Raw genomic sequence first — 23,702 nt, forward strand, 5'->3', positions numbered from 1 at the left:
CTGTAGAAACAAGAAGAGAATAAATAAGCAAATGACTTAATACTGACCCAAGAAAAACTTTTGATCCCATATGCATTGTAATAGGGCTTTTAAAAAATTACATAACTGCTTTTTTGTGTAGTGATAGATCATACAATCTAAAAATAATATTTCAAGAATGAAATCACTCTTAAGACAGCCCATAATCAGCTTACTGTCAACATCAGTTTTAGGAAATGAAAGGATTGATGTTTAGTATCAAGGATAGCCTATCAAGAATGCATCAGGCACAAGAATAGAAGAGTAACACAGAACCACCACAGGAAGAAAGAAGCTTTTACAGAGAGCTGCTTTTTTAACAAAAGGCGTATGCCCTATTTCATCAGTCTAAACCACCATTACTTTAAAGGTGTTCTTGTTTCCTTGTTTCATATACTACTAAGAGAAATGCTAGCAAGCCTTCATCCTGATATCAGGGATATTAATTAAAATGTGAAAAAAAAATTTAGAATCAATAAGTATGGTTGAAGAAAAAACCACGGAACAACTTCATAGTTGGATTAAAAAAAAATCACAAGGAATATAATAGTGGGAAGAAAATCTTGTTTCCTTGATTTTCATTTCAATCCTTGGGGCCTAGCTAGCCAACTCTGGATTTCAAATTCCAACTTTTCACACCCGTCCTCCCTCCCCCAACAAAAAAACTTTATCACTGTTGCCTAGAACAAGCTAACGTAAACATGTTTATTTTGTCTTTTAATTACTTAAATTGTGACCTGATTAGAGTTTTGTACTTAAAACTTGACATATCTTTGATAATAAATTGAACTTTTAAAAAATTCCTATTGCATTAACATAGTTTTCCCAGAAGACCCAAAGTTTCGTTGGAAGATTAGAAGGGTTTTATTTTCATGCAGCTTACCAACACATGTGCCTTAACTTTCTGAAGTGGCTTTTCTTCACAGTCTGAACGTATCAGAGTCTAGGGAATGGTATGATAGCTTTATTCATCAGTTCATCAAACATTTACTGACTGCTATGTTAGGCATTTTGTTTGGCCTGATACTCTATTAAAGCCTCAGAAAATTGCTTGAAATATAAAACACTAGCATACCCCCCAGTTTTGGGTAAACTTAAAGTAAATATTAACATAATAAAGTAGATATGCACAATGGTGATTTGATAGCTTCAGAGATTTACTCCAGTTTCATTTTTAAAGTGTGTGTGTGTGTGTGTGTGTATTCTTTTTTTTTTTTTTTTTGAGACAGGGTCTAGCTCTGTTGTCCAGGCTGGAGTGCAGTGGCATGATCTCAGGTCACTGCAACCTCCACCACACTGGCTCAGGCCATTCTCCCACCTCAGCCTCCCAAGTGGCTGGGACTACAGGTGCATGCCGCCACACCCAGCTAATTTTTGGCATTTTTTTGTAGAGAGGGAATTTTGCCATGTTGCCGAGGGTGGTGTCCAACTCCTCAGCAGAAACGATCCACCCGCCTCAGCCTCCCAAAGTGCTGGGATTACAGGTGTGAGCCACCATACTCAGCCAAAAATGTATATATTTCTAATAAGGTTTTATGAATTAGCAGTGATAGAAATATTTCCATCTGTAACAAAAGACTGCTGTAGGAAAATCACCCTGACCTACTGAAAATGATTCTTATAAAAAAGATTCCCCCCCTCAATTAATTGCAGTATAATCCCTCTACTTCTTTCCATCTTTGGCATCAGAAAAGTAACAAAGGAACCTTGTTCTTTGAAAGTTGTCATAAGTTTCCCAAGCAATAAAGGTCTCAAATAGAATTACATCCTTAAAGCCATAATCATAAGCAGCTAGATTTGCATTTGTTGGAGCAGAGTAGAACTGAGCAGTTGCTGCAGGCTGACCACTTTTCCTGGGGTGCTGGGAGGGCAGCTAGCCAACACAGACATGCTGAAGGACAGTGAGGGTGACAGAGGAAGTGAGCTCAGGTACACCTTGCTGGACTGCTGAGCACATATGGAAGTCACACTGAACATTCAGAAATTATTTTTATGGAATTCCATGCTTTCATAGACTCTTTTCTGTTGTTGTGGTATTTGATAAAATTCCCTAAAAGCATTTTTTAGAGGGCCAGCTATTAAAATCTTTAACAGGGAAAAGGTTGCTTTTCATAGTTACAGTTTATATGTGCATGGTTTGTGCATACAGACATTTGTCTCTTTTTCTTCTGTGTCCTCTCCTCTCCCCCAGTGAAGTTATTCGAAGTCATTGAAACTGAAAAAACACTCTACCTAATCATGGAATATGCAAGTGGAGGTAAGAACATTTTTATATATGTTGGGTTTTTTTTCTTTCTCCCTTTTAAAAAAATACACAACCATACTGCCCATATGGGTCATCATTAAGGTCTCATTTAACGTCCACAGCCATAATACACTAGGATGAGAGTCAGAAAAGCTGACTCTTAGCACTTCTAGGGGTTGCCATGAAGTGTTTCACTATTAGCATTGTTAATTGGTAATATCTAAATACCTGGATATTTTTTGTGGTAAAACATGCATCACTGAAAATTATCGTTACAATCATTTTTAGGCGCACAGTTCAGTGACATTAGCATGTTCACATTGCCCTCACCACCACCCATGTCCAGAATGTTTTCATTTCCAACACGAAACTGTATACCCATTAAACACTAACTCTCCATTTCTCCTTCTCCCAGTCCTTGGCAACCATTCTCCTTTCTGTCTCTATGAATTTGACTACTCTTGGAACCTCATACAAGTGGAATTTTACAGGATTTGTCTTTTTGTGTCTGGCTGATTGATGCAGCATAGTGTCCTCAAGGTTCATCCATGCTGTAGCATGTGTCAGAATTTCATTCCTTTTTAAGGCCGAATAATACTCCATTGTGTGTGTGGGACACACACCTCACATTTTGTTTATCTTGAGTATGTGGCTATTTAAACATATGAATGCTTAGTCTGTTTGAAACAAATGTGTGCTTTGGTTTAGATGCTTTTCTTTACCAGATTTTAATGTCGCTGGTGTCTGTCTTCCCCAAGGCCAGAAATGATGGTTACAGTACACATCACTAGAGTTTCCTTAAAATAAAGATTAATGACTAGTAACTATTTGCCTATGGTTTTGTAAAAATGTAGATGTTTTCTGAAATGCGTGTTTATAGCTGCTGTCTTTTATAATGATTTGTATTTTATGGTTGAGATTGGGCTGGGTTTGTAGTTTGCGACCACACGTGAGTTGCATTGTCTGTGAAGGGCAGAAGCTTTCTTGTTCATCTTTTTGTGTCCCCTGCCTCTAGCACACTGCCTGGCACACAGCAGATACTCAACAGATAAGAATTAGACTGCATTTAGGAATTATAAACTACTGGGTACACATTCTGTTAAACTCTATCGTAATTTTATCATTAGCACTTTGATCCATGTTACAAAACCTGAAGATAGAAAGTTGGATTATAGTCTCATTTGAGTGAGTTTACCATTGAAAATAAAAAGATTGTAAACCTGTTGTGGAAAACAATGAGTTGTAGTAAGCATACCTTTGACACCACTTTTTTATACTCCTAATTCATTATTAGTTGTGTATTTTATACTTTATATATGTCTAGTTTGGGAATTTCATTGGGATTTTCAAAACTTCAGGGGTAGTAGAAAGAGGGGAAGGTTAATTTCAGGACCAAAAAGCTTTATGGAGTTCTAATACTTTCTGTGGGCAAACAACACAGAGTAATGTTCATAGCCCTCACGTTGTACAGCCTCTACAGAGTGTACAAGGTGCTTTCTCTTACCAGATCTCCTTTGACCTTCACAGCGACTCCATGCTGTGGCCAGGCAGTGAGCGATGGGCTTTTTACCCATGAGGAAATGGAGGCTGGGAAGTCTCACTGTGGGCACTCTGGGCCTGGACTGCCAGTGCTCTGACAGCAGATAGCCTTTCTAGTTTGTTGGTCAGTCACGGCTTTCTGTTCCCATCTGTTTTAGCTACCCAGGTCACAGAGATTACTCATATAGGGGCAAGACAAAAACATCTAAGAGTCATCCAGGTTTAGTAGAAAGAGGATGGGCTCTGGAAGAGACAGACATGGAGTGAATCCAGCCAGTGGCCCTCATTGGCCATGTGACCTGGCAAGTAACATGTGCTGAGCTGAGCTTCACAGTGAGCATAGGAACCCCCTCTGAGGGCTCAGTGCACTTGGCAACATTGTAAGAGCCTTTAATCATTTAATCCAAGGTGGTGGTTCTGTATTACCTTGGGTTTTTTTTTTTTTTTCTTTTTGGAGACAGGGTCTCACTCTGTTGCCCAGGCTCGAGTGCAGTGGCGCCATCTCAGCTCACTGCAACCTCTGCTTCCTGGGTTCAAGCAATTCTCCTGCCTCAGCTTCCTGAGTAGCTGGGACTGCAGGCGCACACCACACCTGGCTAATTTTTCTAATTTTTGTAGAGACAAGGTTTTGCCACATTGGCCAGGCTGGTCTTGAACTCCTGACCTCAAGTGATCCACCTGCCTTGGCCTCCCAAATTGCTGGGATTATAGGTGTGAGCCACAGCACCTGGCCTCTTTAACAGTGTTTTGTTGAGTTTATTAAAACAATTTCCAGGACATATGTTTTATTGTTGATGTGTTTGCCATTGTGAAAAGTTTTATTAAATTGGCCACCCATTCCACCATTGCATCTCCCCCACCCGCCAGCCTGCTGCCTTTTGATTTGGTAAACTCATAGAATTTTAGAATTGAAAATAATCTTAGAAATTTTAGGGCAGCGGTCTAATTTTTACAGATGAAACTGAAGCTCAGAAAGTTTGTTCTATGCCAAGGGGTCCATAGCTAGTTAGTTTCAGGACCTGAACTAGAACTAAGGGCTTTCTGAACTGGCCTGTCAGTGTCCTTCCATCCAGCCACCTGTTCCTGCCCAGGCAGGAGAGCCACTCTTTGCTTCTTGCTTCTTTTATCTCTAATAAATAGCCTTAGTATTTTTCAGTTCAGCTGCTTAACCTGAATGTTAATACATTTTTAATAAGGAAAAAAAGATCTGGATTGAATTCCTGGTTTAAAAGTTGAACTCCTGAATTATAATTTAGTAATTATGAGTGTGACATACGGTTCCACAAATCTCTTAAGAGGTTTATATTGAATTCAAATTTAGAAAAAAATCTGTCAAAATTATATTGACAGACTTGGATTTTATCTGTCTTACTCTACAACAGCTGGTAGGCTTAATCATTTAATTTTTTTAAGTGAAAACTCTTCTATATGATACTCACTCATGTTTAGTTGTTTTTGCTTATTAACCACTTGTTTTGACATTGTGTGCTTTTCTGCAAATAGGTCATTCGCATAGAAAATGCTGACACTTTACCGAGCTGACATTTAACTTCATAATTCATCATAGTTAAGTGAATTGTGTTGTGTAAACTTGACAGTATGTAATGCCTTTTAAAAGATCATTATGCAGGCTGGGCACGGTGGCTCATGCGTGTAATCCCAGCACTTTGGGAGGCCAAGACGGGCAGATCACTTGAGGCCAGGAGTTCGAGACTAGCCTGGCCAACGTGGTGAAACCCCCATCTCTACTAAAAATACAAAAATTAGCCGGGTGTGGTGACGCACGCCTGTAATCCCAGCTACTCAGGAGGCTGAGGCACGAGAATTGCTTGAACGTTGGAGGCAGAGGTTGCAGTGAGCCAAGATCGGGCCACTGCACTACAGCCTGGGCAACAGCACAACTCTGTCTCAAAAAAAAAAAAAAAAAAAAAGCATTATGCAATCAAGTAATAACATGAAAATATTTGTGCCCATTCATTATGTAAAATTTATTCTTTCAGAGTTAGGGTTAATAAGAGTTTCAAAGTCAGATAATTGTGTAATTCATGATGACTTTCAAGTATCAAAATATTTTAGTTTAATATTTTCACTAAGCTGATGGAGGTATTCCTTATTTGTATGAAGTAAAGATGTTTCCTGAAAACACTTATATCTAATTTTCTAAATTAGTATTCTTTTCTATTGATTTCAGAGGTGGTGATTCTTTATTCTACATTGATAAGCAGTTGACAGTGCTAATAATATATTCCTTGAAGTGTCACCTTTCTTCCCCAAAGAATTAATGTTGTGTAAACTGCCACCTAGGCGTGCATCAGCTGGTTCTGTTGTTTTCACCTCCATTGTATCCTGAGCTCCTACTTCTCACCACCACTGTGCTTCCCACTCTAGTCCCCGTCACTTTCATGATTGGTTTGATTATTGTACTGATCTCTCTCTTGGTCTTCCTGTCCCTTCCCGTCATTGGAAGCCTCTTCCCCGCTAGCAGCCAGTGATCCTTTTAAGAGGTCAGTCTTTTTTCATCTCTGCTTCTCATCTCACTTATAGTAGAGCCAGAGTCCTCACCACGCCCTACAGGACTCTTCCTAGCCTCATGAACTACCCTCTTCCCCTCATTCACACTTCTCCAGCCCTGTGGCCTTCTTGCTCTTTCTCTTAATTACTGTGGAATCTTACCCCAGATAACTACATTGTCCACACCCTCAAGTAGTCAGCAAAACACAAGGGTGTGCACACACAGGCTCACTTGTCTGTCTCTCCTACTTTTTCTCCACAGCACTTACTGTCCTCTGATACACGATATGTTTATTCATTTATTGCCCCCTCCCCCAACTAGAATGTAAACTCTATGAGGAAAAGGATCTTGTGTTCACTGCTGCATCTCCCCAGAACCTACCTAGAACAGTGCCTTGCAGTTAGTAGACATTCAGGAGATATTTGTTGAGTGAGTGAATATACTCCGGAAATGCTTTGTTGTCGTAATCCTGCAGTGAGGGTGTCCTCTCCTAACACAAGTAACTTCATCCATTTTAATTTTCTGTTTGAATTGCTTCGTTTTTATTAAAGCCTACTGAAAACGCTCTTTAAAATAAGACTTACATAATTTAAGTAAAGGGAATTTAATTTTAAGGCTTTTCTTCAGCTTAAAGATTTTGTTGGTGAATTTAAATGCCTGTAGTTAAAGCCAGCTTAGCTCAAATTCCACATATTTCTGGCTAACTTTATATCTATATTTAAAAATTAGAGCATTGCTAAAAGTGAAACATCAATTTATGGGAAAATTAATGCTCAGAAGTAGGATTTCTACTTACTTTTATTTCTCTCACCTATAGGTGAAGTATTTGACTATTTGGTTGCACATGGCAGGATGAAGGAAAAAGAAGCAAGATCTAAATTTAGACAGGTATGAATTAATGTGTCTTTACTATGTCAATTTGATAATTTATCTCACTTAAACCCTGAAGCAAACAAGTGTTTGCCTCCATAAATGCTTATAAGGCCTGTTGGATGGCAGGGGTTGGCCATTCAATTCAACAAAAATTTATGAAGTACTTTTCATACCTATGGCACTGTGCTGGAGGCAGCCATGGTTCTATTCCTAGCTTTGTAATGGGAGCATTAGTCTTATACTTAACCTTCCCTTTTTACAATTGAGCCTTAAAAATCTAGAGCCTTTCAAAAACACCTGTGATTACATTAATTAAAGCCATTTCAGAGTTTTTAGCAAGCAGAATGTCAGAACCCCAAAATTCATTATTGGCTTTGTCTGACATAAACCAAGGCCAAGTGTAACTGAAACTGTTAATTAGTAACTTCACTTCTTGCTTTGTTTTTACTCTGCTTTTTAAAGAGACTCAGGTTTTAATAAGCAGGTTTTAAGCAAACAGGTTACTTGACTCTCCTGTCTTTATTAATAATAATTACTGTTATCTGTTGACCATGCCACACACTGAGATAAGTACTTTACCAACATTAATGTAAATCTTACAGCCGCCTTGTGAGTTAAGGACTGTTATATCCATTTGCTAAAAAATAAGACAACTGAGACATGGGAAGATTAAATAACTTGCCCAGAATTGCCTTTCTTTTTTTCTTTTTCCCCCCTTATTGTGGAGAACAGGGTCCCGCTGTATTGCCCAGGCAGGTCCCAGAATTGCCTTTCAAGTAGGAGACCTGCCATAGACTCAGAGTCCCAAACCCTCTGACCCCAAAACTCAGATATGCAATCATTATATTGTGCTATTATTTAGACGGGGAATCAGCAAACTTCTGTAAAGGACCAGATAGTGAACATTTTAGGCTTTGTGGGCCACACTGTCTCTGTCGCAACTATTTAACTCTCTTGTTGTAGCTTAGAAGCAGTCGTAGGCTGGGTGCGATGGCTCATGCCTGCAATCCCAGCACTTTGGGAGGCTGAGGTGGGCGGATCACCTGAGGGTCAGGAGTTCGAGACCAGCCTGGTCAACATGGTGAAAACCCTGTCTCTACAAAAACACAAAAATTAGCCGGGCATGATGGCAGGTGCCTGTAATCCCAGCTACTGGGGAGGCTGAGGCAGGAGAATCGCTTGAACCTGGGAGGCGGAAATTGTAGTGAGCCAAGACCGTACCATTGCACTTCAGCCTGGGTGACAGAGACTCCATCTCAAAAAAAAAAAAAAAAGAAGCAGCTGTAGACAATACCAAATGAATGAACGTGACTGTGTTCCAACAAAACTTTATTTACAAAAACAGGGATGGGCCGGATGTAGCCAGAGGCCATAATTTGCCAACCCCTGATTTAGACGAAGGAAAGGAGCAGTGCTTCACTGCTTTTAAATTAACTCTGTATTCTCACAAGGCCTACATTGAAATGGAATTATAGCCTCATTTTTTCTTAGAACCTTTATATTTTGTTTTATTCATATACAGGATTGTCAAGCTGGACAGACTATTAAAGTTCAAGTCTCCTTTGATTTGCTTAGTCTGATGTTTACATTTGTAAGTGATAGGACTTATTAAGTTTCTTATAAATGTTGCTTATATTTTGCTGTTGCTTAAATACTAATGGTACTTTGAATTCAAATCTAGTAAAACCAAAGTAAAAATCAGCTTTGGCTATCATTTCACTTCTCTGATCCTGTTTTTAAAGCTATAAAAAAAAAAGAAATTATTCTTGATGAATTCCATAGTTCTTTGCAATTCTAACATAATTTGATTGTATGGTCTATTAAAGGAAATTCAGATTTTTATTAGAAAAAAAGTGTTTGGCTCTTTCCATAACTGTACTCTTAATTTTTATAAATTGGCCACCTAAAAGGTAACATTTTTTTGCTTCATACAATTTGCATTCCTTCCTACTCAGATGAATCTGACTTGCAAACATGTGTGAAGATGGCTTATTGACTATGAGGAAGGGGCTGGTGTCACCCAGCAAGAGCTTACTAACCTAAATCTTGAGGAAATTACTCTAATTTTTATTGTAAATTCCCTGCAGAAATTCTGAAGCCTTTATTTGAGGAGCCTGTTAGTTGAACTAGGAAAGATGGTTTGTATGTATGTGTTTTTTCAATTAGCAAATTGATTTAGAATGCTTTAGAATTGACCCCTTCTTCCATGGTATTTGCCTAAAACAGCTCCATTAGACTTGGAAGGATACGCATGATATTGGTGTTTCCACTTTTCTGTTTCAAATGCTGTGGTTTCTTTGTTTTTTTGTTTTTGAGATGGAGTCTCCCTCTGTCACCAAGGCTGGAGTGCAGTGGCCCGATCTCAGCTCACTGCAACCTCCGCCTCCCAGGTTCAAGCGATTCTCCTGCCTCAGCCTCCCAAGTAGCTGGGATTACAAGTGTGCACCACCACGCCCAGCTAATTTTTTATTTTTATTTTTTGTAATTTTAGTAGAGACAAGGTTTCACCAGTGTTGGCCAGGCTGGTCTCAAACTCCTGATCTCAAGTGATCTGCCCTCCTCAGCCTCCCAAAATGCTGGGATTGCAGATGTGAGCCATCGTGCCTGGCCTCAATTTCTGTGCTTTCTAGGAGCTTATAAGTCATAATTACTTTGACTAAGTAAAACAAGTTTTTCTATTTATGACAAAAAGGAAGGTATGCCACACACAAAGTACACTGTGTGTGATCCCTTTTCCATATTCATCACCAGATGGGTTTTCCCCTTCTGCTTCCTTCACCATGCCCATCCTAGTTACTGCTTATGACATTTTAATTTTTTGGTTGAGCTCATTCTTTTCCAAGAAAAAGAATAGATTTCCAGCTCCATCTTTTTTTTTTTTTTTTGAGACAAATCTCGCTCTGTCGTCCAGGCTGGAGTACAGTGGCGCGATCTCGGCTCACTGCAAGCTCCGCCCCCTGGGTTCACGCCATTCTTCTGCCTCAGCCTCCCGAGTAGCTGGGAATACAGATGCCTGCCACTACGCCCGGCTAATTTTTTGTATATTTAGTAGAGACAGGATTTCACTGTGTTAGCCAGGATGGTCTCAATCTCCTGACCTCGTGATCCACCCACCTCGGCCTCCCAAAGTGCTGGGATTACAGGCGTGAGCCACGTGCCCGGCACAGCTCCATCTTTTTTACTTACCTCTTTATTGGTGGGCTGGTAATATTGATGATTTGACACTCTTTTATGTATGATTGAAAGTGAATTAGGCTAGCATTGATAGTTTAACCTAAATAACATCTGTTAGAAATCACCATTTCTACCTGGTAATAGAATGCAAAAAAAGCAGTAAGTTCAAGTTGAGTCTTTTCAGCTTATTGTGGCATCAGGTTAGCTTTGAGCTGTTTTGGAGCTAAAGAGAGAGAGAAATCCTTTGATCTCTTTGAGAAAGGGCAGGAAATCAAATCTGCTTCAAAAGCAGAATTTGAAAATAAACTATAAGAGAAATCTCAATATGAGGAAAAACTAATATAAATTCTGAATGAGGAAAGGAAAAAGATTAGATAAAATTTACCTGTGTCCTAGGTGACAAAGCTATGACTTTGTTTTGGGAAAACAAAGCTATTTTACTTTTCAAGTTTTCATGCTGACTGAATAGAACTATAGTGATAAATCCAAAGTAACAGATGCTCTAAAACCCGTTTTTTGGCATTGGAATTTTTGTACCTTTAGTTAATTATAAGTGGGTCTGATATTCTGAATGTTAATTTTAAATAATGAAGCTGCTTAGTAAAGTGCTGATTTTTGTTATCATCTCATCCTAACCCCAGTTCACCTTTTCCTTGCTGCTTATTCTGAACCAAAATATTGTACAGCCCTCTGAGATTTTATGTCCACGGGTGGGTCCATGGGGCTTAGAGCTAAGAGTTGATGATGATTTGGAGGAACCAACAGTAATTTTATTATAACCTCAGTTTTATGTATATGTAATCATATGTGTCTAAATATACATGCAGAATACCAAAGAAAAGACTAGATGCAAGTACAGCAAAATAGCAAGAGATGTTACCTCTGCTTAGTGGTAATGCAGGAATATATTTCTATAGACTTTTCTGTATTTCCTGAAATTTCTACAATGACCATATAAAGCTTTAATATTAGAAGACTTTTTTTAAGTGACCGGTAAGTGTGAAATTTCAGTAAAACAATTGTTTAATCATAGGCATGACTGCAAGTTGACTAAATAAAAGCATACTATTTACTGAAAGTGGGAGGAATCCTTAATAGTGCACGTAGTAGTTTTCATAGTTCACGTACGTCGCAACATTCATTCCTCCATTTTAATAAAGGAAAAGGAAACTGACCCTCAGAGAAGTTAACTAACTTTTGCTCTCCATGATCGACATCAGTTAGAAGGAAGACTGTTGCAGGGAGCAGGCTGAGAAGGGCACTTACAGAAGAGAGCCAGCCTGGATTAACACCTGGGTATGGGCAACTCTCTAACCGCTGGTTTGGTTTGGAGTTGACTCTATGGGTATGGAAAGGTTGCACCAGGCCGGGCGCAGTGGCTCACGCCTGTAATCCTAGCACTTTGGGAGGCTGAGACTGGTGGATCACCTGAGGTCAGGAGTTCGAGACCAGCCTGGCCAACGTGGTGAAACCCCATCTCTACTAAAAATACAAAATTAGCCGGGCATGATGGTGCACACTTGTAATCCCAGCTACTCGGGAGACTGAGGCAGGAGAACTGCTTGAACCTGGGACGGGGAGGTTGCAGTGAGCCAAGATCATGCCATTGCACTCTAGCCTGGGTGACAGAACGAGACTCTGTTTAAAAAAAAAAAAAAAAGTTACATCGGAGCCTAGGGGCAGCCAGGGTCCTCCAGATCTAGGCAATTTGTTGGGTCCTGGCACTACACTATAAGTGGAATGTCAACGGATAGGGTCCAAAAAGAGACTTCAGTTAAAACAGTAGAAAACGGAAGAACGTCCTCACCTATTTGTTTTTGCCCTCACCCATGAATTTCTCCAGACTGGAAAGTTCAAGGCATAGGAAAATTGTTTTTAGAAATCCACACGGACATTCGAGTGTATACTGAGTATTCAATATGTGTGAACATTAACAAAGTTATTTTCATCTTAATTACGAATCTGCACCAGTGATGACTGACTCTGTGTCTCTCCTATTCAGATTGTGTCTGCAGTTCAATACTGCCATCAGAAACGGATCGTACATCGAGACCTCAAGGTGAGTAGAAGTGCCTCACTCAGTGTATGCTCTGTCTGTTTGTGTGCAGTTCTCTCAGTGGTCATTAAACAAATGAGGTGTAGATTAGCCTTATTAACATTTTTTAAAATCCAACAATAATTGAATCCTCTTAATCAAGTTATGGGAAAGAGCATTACAAATAAAGAAAAATAAAGGTTATTGAAAGTATTTTACATTTCAGTTACGGTGACTGGTGGTTGATCTCTGGAGAACAGTCATCACACAGCCAAACAAATGGGGGCCTCCAGAAATGTATGGTCACGCCCACAGCATCCTCAGTGCCACCCGGCATTCATTTCTGCTGCTTTCATCAGTATTCTCTCCCGTTAACAGCAGTGCCTGTTTGAGACCTCTTTCAAGGTCCTCAGCCTCTGCCCTCACTCTGGCATAGGATGAGGTTTCGTATCGCACAGAGAAAATAGAAACACCGTGCAGAAACTCTCATTTTCTACCAGGCCCTCAAACCTAGCAGCACCTACCCCCATCCATCACTTCTTTCCTCCTGTTACAGGAAAGTGGGGTGCTTCTGCTCTGAGCTCTGGGTCCTGATTCCCTCTGGGAGCTGTGCTCTGTCTGATGCCTCTTTTCTCTCCATTTGTTTATTCACTCTCCTTCTCTACTGGCTTTTCACCAGCAGCATTTACACATGTTCAAGTCTATATACCTTTTTTTTTTTTTTAACTAAAAAGCCATGCCTGTTCCTCTTTCAGATACACGCTTTTTCTCTCTTCCCTTTCATAGCCATATTTCTCTAAACATTTCCTAGATTCTGTGTCTTAACTTGGCACTCACTTTCACTCTCCCCTTACATAATTGCCATTGACTTGCTTGTTCTCTGCACCCGCCCCTAGAGCATTCACATTCACTCTCTCAACTGCAGTGGCCAACTGTATGCTGATGGCCCCAAATCCATTCCTACGGCCAGAGCACTCTTCTGGGATCCAGGACCCAGCTGAGCAAAGGGTGTCTTCATATAAGCATCCCTTGGGTGCAGCAGGTTCAAATCCTATAAACATGAATGTTCACTTCTCATTCAGGTGTCTGATGTCCCTCAAGTGCCTTACTCTCCTGTACTACCCACTCAGTCACCAGATCCTTTTGCTGCTGTGTTCCAAGTATCTCTTAAGCTCACTCTTTTATGCCCCTGTTACACTGTCCAAGACCAGACCACCATTATCTCATAGGTGATTCCGACACTACTTTCTTATATGTTCTTCTCTGTTTCTAGTGCCTCTTCCTCCCGTGTATGTTTTCTACACTGCACCCAGAATGGTCTTTTAAGGAAACACAAATAAGATGGTCATTTCTCTGCTTGAACAACTCTTCATTGGCTTCCCATTGCTCTTACGATGAAAACCCAAACTTCTCAAGTACAATCCTTTGTGATTAAGCCCTGACCATCTCCCCAGCCCCCTCTACACATCTCTATCTCACATACTGTCTTTCAGTTTCTTGTGTGAAACATACTGTGTCTCACATGGGTTCTCAGACTCTTTATTCTGCCTGAAATACCCCTCATCAACACATCCATTATGATCAGATGCACCTTCTGGTACTTTGATTTCACTTCATCTGGGAAGCCATTCACACCTTTCAGTGCCAACCCACAACTCCCTGTGCCTCTTCAGTTATGGCATTTTGTCTCAGGACAGCTGCTTATCATTCTCCCTCTTCCCTTCTAAACTGTGAGCTACTGAGGGTAGGGCTTTATCTGTCTTCATCATTATCCATCCAGACACTAATATAGCATCTGCTGTGGAGTAGCCACTTAGGAAATGTTTGTTAAAGTGACTGTGATTTGTCTCTTTTTTTTTTTTTTTTTTTTTTTGAGACGGAGTCTCACTTTGTTGCCCTGGCTAGAGTGCAGTGGTGCGATCTCTGCTCACTGCAACCTCCACCTCGCAGGTTCAAGCGATTCTCCTGCCTCAGCCTCTCAAGTAGCTGGGATTACAGGCGCCCACCACCATGCCCAGCTAATTTTTTGTATTTTTAGTAGAGATGGGGCTTCACCATGTTGGCCAGACTGGTCTCAAACTCCTGACCTCAGGTGATCCACCCGCCTCAGCCTCCCAAAGTGCTGTGATTACAGGCGTGAGCCACTGCACCCAGCCATGATTTGACTCTTGAATGAGGTTTAGGATTCTCCCCTCCTCATTAACAGCCGTTTTATAGCTATTTAGCCGTTTTTATGAAATGCCCTTTTTAAAAAAAAGTTATTTATTTTTTGAGACAGGGTTTTACTCTGTCACCCAGGCTGGAGTGCAGTGGCACAGTCATAGCTCACTGCAGCCTCAAACTCCCAGGCTTAAGAGGTCCTCCTACCTCAGCCTTCCAAGTAGCTGGGATTGCAGACGTGTGCCACCATACCCAGCTAATTTTTTAAAATCTTTTGTAGAGAAAGGGTCTCACTATGTTGCCCAAGCTGGTCTTGAACTCCTGGGCTCAAGTGAGCCACTGTACCTGGCCCTGCCCCATATTCTTGTTTTTTGGTTTTGAGATGGAGTATTGCTCTGTCGCCCAGGCTGGAGTGCAGTGGCACGATCTTGGCTCACTGCAACCTCTGCCTCCCGAGTTCAAGCAATTCTCCTGCCTCAGCCTCCTGAGTAGCTGGGATTACAGGTGTGTACCACCACACCCAGCTGATTTTTGTATTTTTAGTTAAGACAGGGTATCACCATGTTGGCCAGGCTGGTCTCGAACTCCTGGCCTCAGATGATTCGTCCACCTCGGCCTCCCAAAGTGCTGGGATCATAGGTGTGAGCCACCGTGCCCAGCCCCCATATTATTATTATTAATTGAAAAACTCAAGGCTTTTCTTGATCTTGGGACATTGATGTTTAAATTAGTGCTAGAATTAATCTGTACTTCATGTTTGTTATTGTTAATATTATAAAATAAGGAGTTCTGACTTGTCTCCTGTTTTTTTCTCTAGAAAAAATGTTTTCACATTAATTAGGAGGTAACTTCATATCATTACAGAAAGCTTTTCTAAAATGCCTAATCCTGTCATAATTCTAATTCTATTTTGGCTAAATTTCATTTTTGTCTTGATGTTTTCCCTCTAGGCTGAAAATCTATTGTTAGATGCCGATATGAACATTAAAATAGCAGATTTCGGTTTTAGCAATGAATTTACTGTTGGCGGTAAACTCGACACGTTTTGTGGCAGTCCTCCATATGCAGCACCTGAGCTCTTCCAGGGCAAGAAATATGACGGGCCAGAAGTGGATGTGTGGAGTCTGGGGGTCATTTTATACACACTAGTCAGTGGCTCACTTCCCTTTGATGGGCAAAACCTAAAGGTATAAGAAGCTGCACCCATGTACTTCACTAAACTAAAAGAAGTTTCCTAATATTACATGGCTTAATATTTTTAACATTATATCAGTGCGGGGGGTTTCAGGGGTTTTTTTGTTGTGTTTTGTTAACTAAACCTAAAGGTTGACTTACTCGTTTTCTTTCCTCTGTACCTCCCCAAAGGAACTGAGAGAGAGAGTATTAAGAGGGAAATACAGAATTCCCTTCTACATGTCTACAGACTGTGAAAACCTTCTCAAACGTTTCCTGGTGCTAAATCCAATTAAACGCGGCACTCTAGAGGTAATCATGTAGGTGGAAACAAGCAGTAACTTTGGAGAGTCTTTAGAGTGACCTTAGATCTTTGCTTGATTTGTATGCCATACTGGATATATCCTGCGGCTTTTTAAGCAAGAATTGAAACATTAAAAAATATTTTTTGAGTTTATGCTTTGAACGATAGTCAATGAAATGTTGAAAATAAATTTTTGTAAATATTACAGTTATCAGAATATTTCATTTTACTCTGCTAATGAACAGTTTACCTTTTTTAGCAAATCATGAAGGACAGGTGGATCAATGCAGGGCATGAAGAAGATGAACTCAAACCATTTGTTGAACCAGAGCTAGACATCTCAGACCAAAAAAGAATAGGTAATCACTCCATGCCTGCATGTTCATGTGTTTTTGTCTAAGTAACATATTTCTGTTTTGACTCATGTCTGTGCCTAAAATGTGAATAATGGAAAGTTAAGCACAAGTTATATGAACAGTTTATCTGTTCTGTCATATTTAGGAACGTAACTACCTGCAGTTTCCTATAATGGCACCCAGTAACTCTGAAACAAGTGCCCATTTATGTTACAAAATATATGTAATATGTCATCTTTTAGGTCAAATGAAAATTATTTTGCCCTACAAAAGAATGATTTCTGGCCGGGCGTGGTGGCTCACGCCTATAATCCCAGCACTTTGGGAGGCCAAGGCGGGCAGATCACCTGAGGTCGGGAGGTCGAGGCCAGCCTGACCAACATGGAGAAAACCCATCTCTACTAAAACTACAAAATTAGCCAGGCACGGTGGCTCATGCCTGTAATCCCAGCTACTCGGGAGGCTGAGGCAGGAGAATTGCTTGAATCTGGGAGGTGGAGGTTGCGGTGAGCCAAGATCGCGCCATTGCACTCCAGCCTGGGCAACAAGAGCGAAACTCCGTCTCAAAAAAAAAAAAAAGGATGATTTCTTACCCAAACAAAACACATAAACTGTATTATGCCCTTCTTTTAGATATTATGGTGGGAATGGGATATTCACAAGAAGAAATTCAAGAATCTCTTAGTAAAATGAAATATGATGAAATCACAGCTACATATTTGTTATTGGGGAGAAAATCTTCAGAGGTAAGAGTAATCAGAAAGAGCTGAAATACGCTGTATGTAATTATTAGTTTATGTAAACTGTTTTCTTAGTTTTTATCTTTTGAATATTTGTAACATTTGATACATCATTTTTTAGATTTACTTGCAAATAGCAAATCTAAATCCTATGACTATTATAAGCTATTTTAACTTAACCCTTAATGATGGATATTGGCCAGGCGTGGTGGCTCATGCCTGTAATCCCAGCACTTTGGGAGGCCAAGGCGGACAGATCACTTGAGACCAGGAGTTCGAGACCAGACTGGCCAACATAGGGAAACTCTGTCTCTGCTAAAACAAACAAACAAACAAAAAATTAGCTGGGCGTGTTGGCGCTTGCCTGTAATCCCTGCTACTTGGGAGGCTGAGGCAAGAGAACTGCTTGACCCTGAGAGGCAGAGGTTGCGGTGAGCCAGGATCACGCCACTGCACTCCAGCCTGGGTGACAGAGCGAGACTCTGTCTCAAAAAAAAAAAAAAAAAAAAAAAAAGATGGATGTTGTCATAAACCTGGTCTTTCATAAATTAACCTGTAGTCATTAATAGCTTAGAAATGACGTAAAGCATCAGATGAAGTAAATACAACATTTAAAGTTATTTGAGAAAGCCTGGAAAGAAAATCATAAATACCTTACCTTTAGTGTCTTTCCAGCCGTCAGAAAACTACTTTTGCTTGAGTTTAGGGTTGTCATTTTTGTACGTTGTGATTCCTCCTCTCTCTGAATGAACGGTTTATGAGAGGTCTGTGTTAATGAAAAGTTTAACTTCCTAATAAGCCATTTGGGTTCGTGTTGTGGTTTGCTCTGTTTTTCTCATTTTCTCTTAGCTGGATGCTAGTGATTCCAGTTCTAGCAGCAATCTTTCACTTGCTAAGGTTAGGCCGAGCAGTGATCTCAACAACAGTACTGGCCAGTCTCCTCACCACAAAGTGCAGAGAAGTGTTTCTTCAAGCCAAAAGCAAAGACGCTACAGTGACCATGGTAAGTTTTGGAGTATCCCAGTGCCTTCTCTTAGAGTCCAGGCAAGAGGTCTCCTAGCACTGGGAAGCATTCTCTTGCTCAGAGCCTGGCTTGATGTCCTTTCTTGGCATTGCTTTCTTTCTTTCTTCTTCTTTTTTTTTTTTTTTTTTTTTTGAGACAGAGTCTCACTCTGTTGCCCAGGCTGGAGTGGAGTGGCACGATTTTGGCTCACTGCAACCTCCACCTCCCAGGTTCAAGCGATTCTCCTGCCTCAGCCTCTTGAGTAGCTGGGACTACAGGTATGTACCACCATGCCTGGCTAAGTTTTGTATTTTTAGTAGAGACGGGGTTTCACCACATTGGGCCAGGCTGGTCTTCGGCTCCTGGCCTTAAGTGATCCACCTGCCTTGGCCTCCCAGAGCGCTGGAATTACAGGCATGAGCCACCGTGCCTGGCCAGCATTTTTTCTTAGTGTTCCTGCAGGTGCTGCCATGATTACGTATTACTTCAAGGCTCTTATCTTCTTTATACATTCAGTAGATTTTTGCTGGATAAAGCTTAGTTGAGTGGAAACCTTACCATTTGCCCTTCTAGAACCTCTGCTTTAATCTGTAGTTTTCCTTTTTTTTTTTTTTTTAAATGGAGATGGGGGTCTCGCTATGTTGCCCAAGCTGGTCTCAAACTCCCAAGTTCAAACTATTCTCTCACCACAGCCTTCTAAAGTGCTAGGATTACAGACGTGAGCCACCATGCCCAGCGCTAGAACTGGGCGCTGTACCGAACTGAATAGAACTGCTAGTCTGTAGTTCTATTCACTCTCTTCACCTCTGCATTGGATTTACTTTGTAGAGTAGCACTGTCCAGTAGAACTTTCTGAGATGATTACAGTTTTGTGTATCTGTGCTGTCCAGTCAAGAAGCTACTGGCCACTAGTGGCTATCAAGTACTTGAACTGAGGAAATGATTTTTACCCTTTTTATTTCTATTTATTTTTTATTATATTTATTTATTTATTTATTTATTTATTTTTCAGATGGAATCTGGCTCTGTCACCCAGGTTGGAATGCAGTGGCATGATCTTGGCTCACTGCAACCTCCACCTCCCGGGTCCCAGCAGTTCTCTTGCCTCAGCCTCCTGAGTAGCTGGGATTACAGGCATGCACAACCACACCCGGCTAATTTTTTGTATTTTTAATAGAGACAGGGTTTCACCATATTGGCTAGGCTGGTCTTGAACTTGGGAGCTCAAGCAATCCACTCACCTTGGCCTCCGAAAGTGATGGGATTACAGGTGTGAGCCACCGCGCGTGGCCTTATTTATTTGTTTATTTTTTGAGATGGAATTTTGCTCTTGTTACCCAGGCTGGAGTGCAACGGCATGATCTCGGCTCACTGCAACCTCAGCCTCCGAAGTAGCTGGGACTATAGGCACACGCCACCACACCTGGCCAATATTGTATTTTTAGTAGAGACGGGATTTCACCATGTTGGCCAGGCTGGTCTAGAACTCCTGACCTCAGGTGATCCATCCACCTTGGCCTCCCAAAGTGCTGGATTACACGTGAGTCTGTAATTGGCCTGGCTGATTTTTACCCTTTTAAAATTTTCCTGGCCGGACATGGTGGCTCATGCCTGTAATTTCAGCACCTTGGGAGGCCGAGGCGTGTGGATCACTAGGTCAGGAGTTCGAGACTAGCCTGACCAACGTGGTGAAACCCCATCTCTACTAAAAATTAAAAAATTAGCTGGGCATGGTGGTGTGTGCCTGTAATTCCAGCTACTCAGGAGGCTGAGGTGGGAGAATCGCTTGAACCTGGGAGGCAGAGGTTGCAGTGAGCCAAGATCGTGTGACTGCACTCCAGCCTAGTGACAGAGTGAGAGTCCATCTCAAAAAAAAAAAAAAAAATTTTGTACTTAAGTGTAATATATAGCCAGTTGTGGCCAGTAACTCTCATAATAGACAGGACAGCCCTGGAGAATATATGGAACCTCAGTTTTGCCTTAATTGGTTTAAATGTTGTACTGTGTCATTCTCATCCATACTCTTGCTGTTAGTGTGGTTAAGCCACTCTCCCTTTTAAACTTCACCTAGAAGCCAGTCCTTTATGAGACATAAGACTCCCAGTGGGTAGGCTTACCAGGCTCTACAGTTGCTCTGCCTTCAAGGCAGCCCGTGTGTCAGAGTCCTGAGGCTAGCATGTGTGTTTACTTGCCCATAACTATAAATGTTAACATTGCAGATATTTCCTTTAATTCTACTATTCCAGGATTCAGGAACTAAATCTTTTTTTTTTTTTTTTTTTTTGAGATGGAGTTTCACTCTTGTCACCCAGGCTGGAGTGCAATAGCGCGATCTTGGCTCACTGCAACCTCCGCCTCCTGGGTTCTAGCAATTCTCCTGCCTCAGCCTCCCGAGTAGCTGGGACTACAGGCATGCATCACCATGCCCAGCTAATTTTTTTATTTTTAGTAGAGACGGGGTTTCACCACATTTGGCCAGGCTGGTCCCGAACTCCTGAACTCAGGTGATCCATCCACCTCAGCCTCCCAAAGTGCTGGGATTACAGGCATGAGTCACTGCGCTCAGCCTCATTTTATTTCTCTTCTCTGGACATTTTCCATCTTAATACTTTCATCTTGAGATTTGACACTTAGGACTGCACAGGGCATTTTAGGTGTGGACAGCTTTGATTTTGTACTAAAAATGATTACACTTGGCTTGATTTCCATTTCTCTTCCTTCTGTTGCTTGCCTTTCTACATGGTTTAGACTGAAGCAACAGTGTACTAATATCACTAGTAAACCATCTACAGTGCCTGCTATTCTAGGGTGTAACTGAGAGCTCAGAACTCATTCTCACATCAGGATTTGGGCTCCTAGCATTTGTAGGTGACGTGTTGATCTAGGTCTGCCTTTTTTGTGTTCATGTTAGTCACTAACAAGGGGGGTTTCTAGTGCTTATGGACCACATGGCAATTAAATGCCCGTATATTGCCCTGAAACCATCTGGTTTAACTTGTCCCTCAATCCTAGAAGAAACCTGACAATGGGATTTTCACATTTCTCTAAGGAATATGTTAGTAAGTTATTCCTTAAACACATAGATTCCATCCAGATTATTAGTGCCTTTTTCCCCCCAGCTCAATTTTAGAGATAAAAAGAGCTTTAGACATGGTATTGTACACTCACCAAACCTCTGTTTTATCCCTAAAGAAATAGACCAAGAGAGATTACCAAGTCTCCCAAGGTTACATAGTAAATGAGAAACACCTGGGGCAGAGCTCAGGCCTTCTGGTCCAAGCCCTGTGTTTTTTCTCCACTGAAGCACCTCATTGGAGTAGCTTTTTCATAATCCTCATCTTTCTTGGAATTTCTGAAGGCAGGCAAACCTGTATAGCCAGGCTAACTTTCACCTCATCCTCCTGCCTCGTCTCACCTCTCCCTTCCCTTTTCCTTGCCTGTGGATGCTGACCTCTGCATGGGTGCCTGCTTCTCTAAAGCCACGATGTAATCTGTAGCTGTCCTTCCTAGTTTGAGACCCACATGTGAACACCCCATATGTGTGTACACACTTTTTCTGCGAATGGTGATCATCTGATTTTCAAGGGGTTCTTTAGCTTGTTTTTTAAAAAATGAAAAAAAAAATCACTGTTTACTAATCAATGAGTGGTATTGGGGCAATTTGGTAGTTCTCAGAAAAAAAATTAATTTGGATCAATTTCTCACATCTTATACAAGGATGAATTCTAATTGGAGTTAAGATACAAATATAGGGCTGGGCGCAGTGGCTCATGCCTGTAATCCCAGCACTTTGGGAGTCCGAGGCAGGTGGATCACGAGGTCAGGAGATCGAGACCATCCTGGCTAACATGGTGAAACCCCGTCTCTACTAAAAAATAGAAAAAATTAGCCGGGCGTGGTGGTGGGCACCTATAGTCCCAGCTACTCGGGAGGCTGAGGCAGGAGAATGGATGAACCTGGGAAGCGGAGCTTGCAGTGAGCCGAGATCGAGCCACTGCACTCCAGCCTGGGCGACAGAGCGAGACTCCGTCTCAAAAAAAAAAAAAAAGATATAAATAAAACTCCAGAAATATTGAAAGAAACCTTGGGATTATTTGCTTTGTAACTTGGACTGGTGAAGGTGTTTCTGTCACCCCAAACACCAAACCCATGAAATAAAAGACTTACAAATTTGATTACATAAAAATGAAATTTCTGGCCGGTCGCATAATCCCAGCACTTTGGGAGGCCGAGGTAGGCGGATCACGAGGTCAGGAGATCGAGAACATCCTGGCTAACACGGTGAAACCCTGTGTCTACTAAAAATACAAAAACAAAATCAGCTGAGCTTGGTGTCAAGTGCCTGTAGTCCTAGCTACTCGGGAGGCTGAGGCAGGAGAATGGCATGAACCCGGGAGGTGGAGCTTGCAGTGAGCCAAGATCATGCCACTGCACTCCAGCCTGGGCCAACAGAACGAGACTCCATCTCAAAAAAAAAAAAAAAAATGAAATTTCTGTGTGACACATCCATACCGTGGACTACTACTCACAATAAAAAGGAACAGGCTGGGCGCAGTGGCTCACGCCTGTAATCCCAACACTTTGAGAGGCCGAGGCAGGCAGATCACGAGGTCAAGAGATCGAGACCATCTGGCCAACATGGTGAAACCCCGTCTCTACTAAAATTACAAAAAATTAGCCGGGCATGGTGGCAGGTGCCTGTAGTCCCAGCTACTTGTGAGGCTGAGGCAGGAGAATCGCTTGAACCTGGGAGGTGGAGGTTGCAGTGAGCCAAGATTGAGCCACTGCACTCCACAGCCTGGCCACAGAGCGAGACTCCGTCTCGGAAAAAAAAAAAAGGAACAAACTATGATGTGCACAACTCAGATGGATCTCAAGGGAATTATACTGCATGAAAGTACACAAAAGGTTACATTCCATGGATGCCCATTCATATAACATTCTTGAAATGACAGAATTCTAGAGATGGCGAGCAGGTTAGCGGTTGCAGGGGTTTAGCAAAAGGGAGAGTAAGAGGGAAGTGGCTGTGGCTGTGAAAGGGTAGTCTACAGGGTCTTTGAGATGGAAATGTTCTGAATCTTGACTGATGGTGACCATATGAATCTGAACATGTAATAAAAGAGTATAGAATGAGATACACAGACATACAAATTAGTGCAAGTAAAACTGGGGAAATCTGAACGAGGTCAGTGGATTAGATCAAGGTCTGTTTCTCTTCAGAATCTCAAATCTTAAAAGGTTTTATATTTTCTAAACACAAATAAAAGCTGGAAAGCCAATCAGTAGTAATCTGAAAGTTCACAGTGTCAGTAGACGTCTCATGGTTTTGGGAAGAAAGATAAGCATTGAGGCTAATATCACCCTATACTTGATTAAGTTTTTGTTTTATATGTTAAAATCACTAAACCGAAAGCTTAATTGTTGTTCTCCCACAAATAAAATTAAGCCCTCATTTACTTTTAATTCAGTTCCAAATAGGTTTGCCATTTAGATTTTTGTCCAAGAACTAGCTCCTCCCCACTCCCGGATTTTGTTTGTTTGTTTTTTAAATTTATTTATTGAGACAGGTT

General features: G+C 41.2%; 1 protein-coding gene across 26 annotated transcripts in view; it reads left to right on the forward strand.

Annotated features, from left to right (window-relative positions):
• The window catches only part of MARK3 (microtubule affinity regulating kinase 3), a 117,633-nt gene that overhangs the window by 64,241 nt on the left and 29,690 nt on the right, over positions 1-23,702 (forward strand). For 13 of the 26 annotated variants that reach the window (XM_001138504.7, XM_009428520.5, XM_009428522.5 and 10 more), the window contains 8 exons: positions 2,210-2,275; positions 7,132-7,202; positions 12,364-12,420; positions 15,507-15,743; positions 15,922-16,041; positions 16,293-16,392; positions 17,023-17,135; positions 17,979-18,132. In XM_001138504.7, coding sequence (XP_001138504.4) covers positions 2,210-2,275; positions 7,132-7,202; positions 12,364-12,420; positions 15,507-15,743; positions 15,922-16,041; positions 16,293-16,392; positions 17,023-17,135; positions 17,979-18,132 — 918 coding nt within the window. The remainder of the gene's footprint in view (positions 1-2,209; positions 2,276-7,131; positions 7,203-12,363; positions 12,421-15,506; positions 15,744-15,921; positions 16,042-16,292; positions 16,393-17,022; positions 17,136-17,978; positions 18,133-23,702) is intronic. The other 13 variants (XM_054665836.2, XM_063793921.1, XM_009428523.5 and 10 more) reach the window with 4 other exon arrangements.

Source organism: Pan troglodytes, chromosome 15 (assembly GCF_028858775.2).
Source record: "Pan troglodytes isolate AG18354 chromosome 15, NHGRI_mPanTro3-v2.0_pri, whole genome shotgun sequence".
Taxonomy (NCBI): domain Eukaryota; kingdom Metazoa; phylum Chordata; class Mammalia; order Primates; family Hominidae; genus Pan; species Pan troglodytes.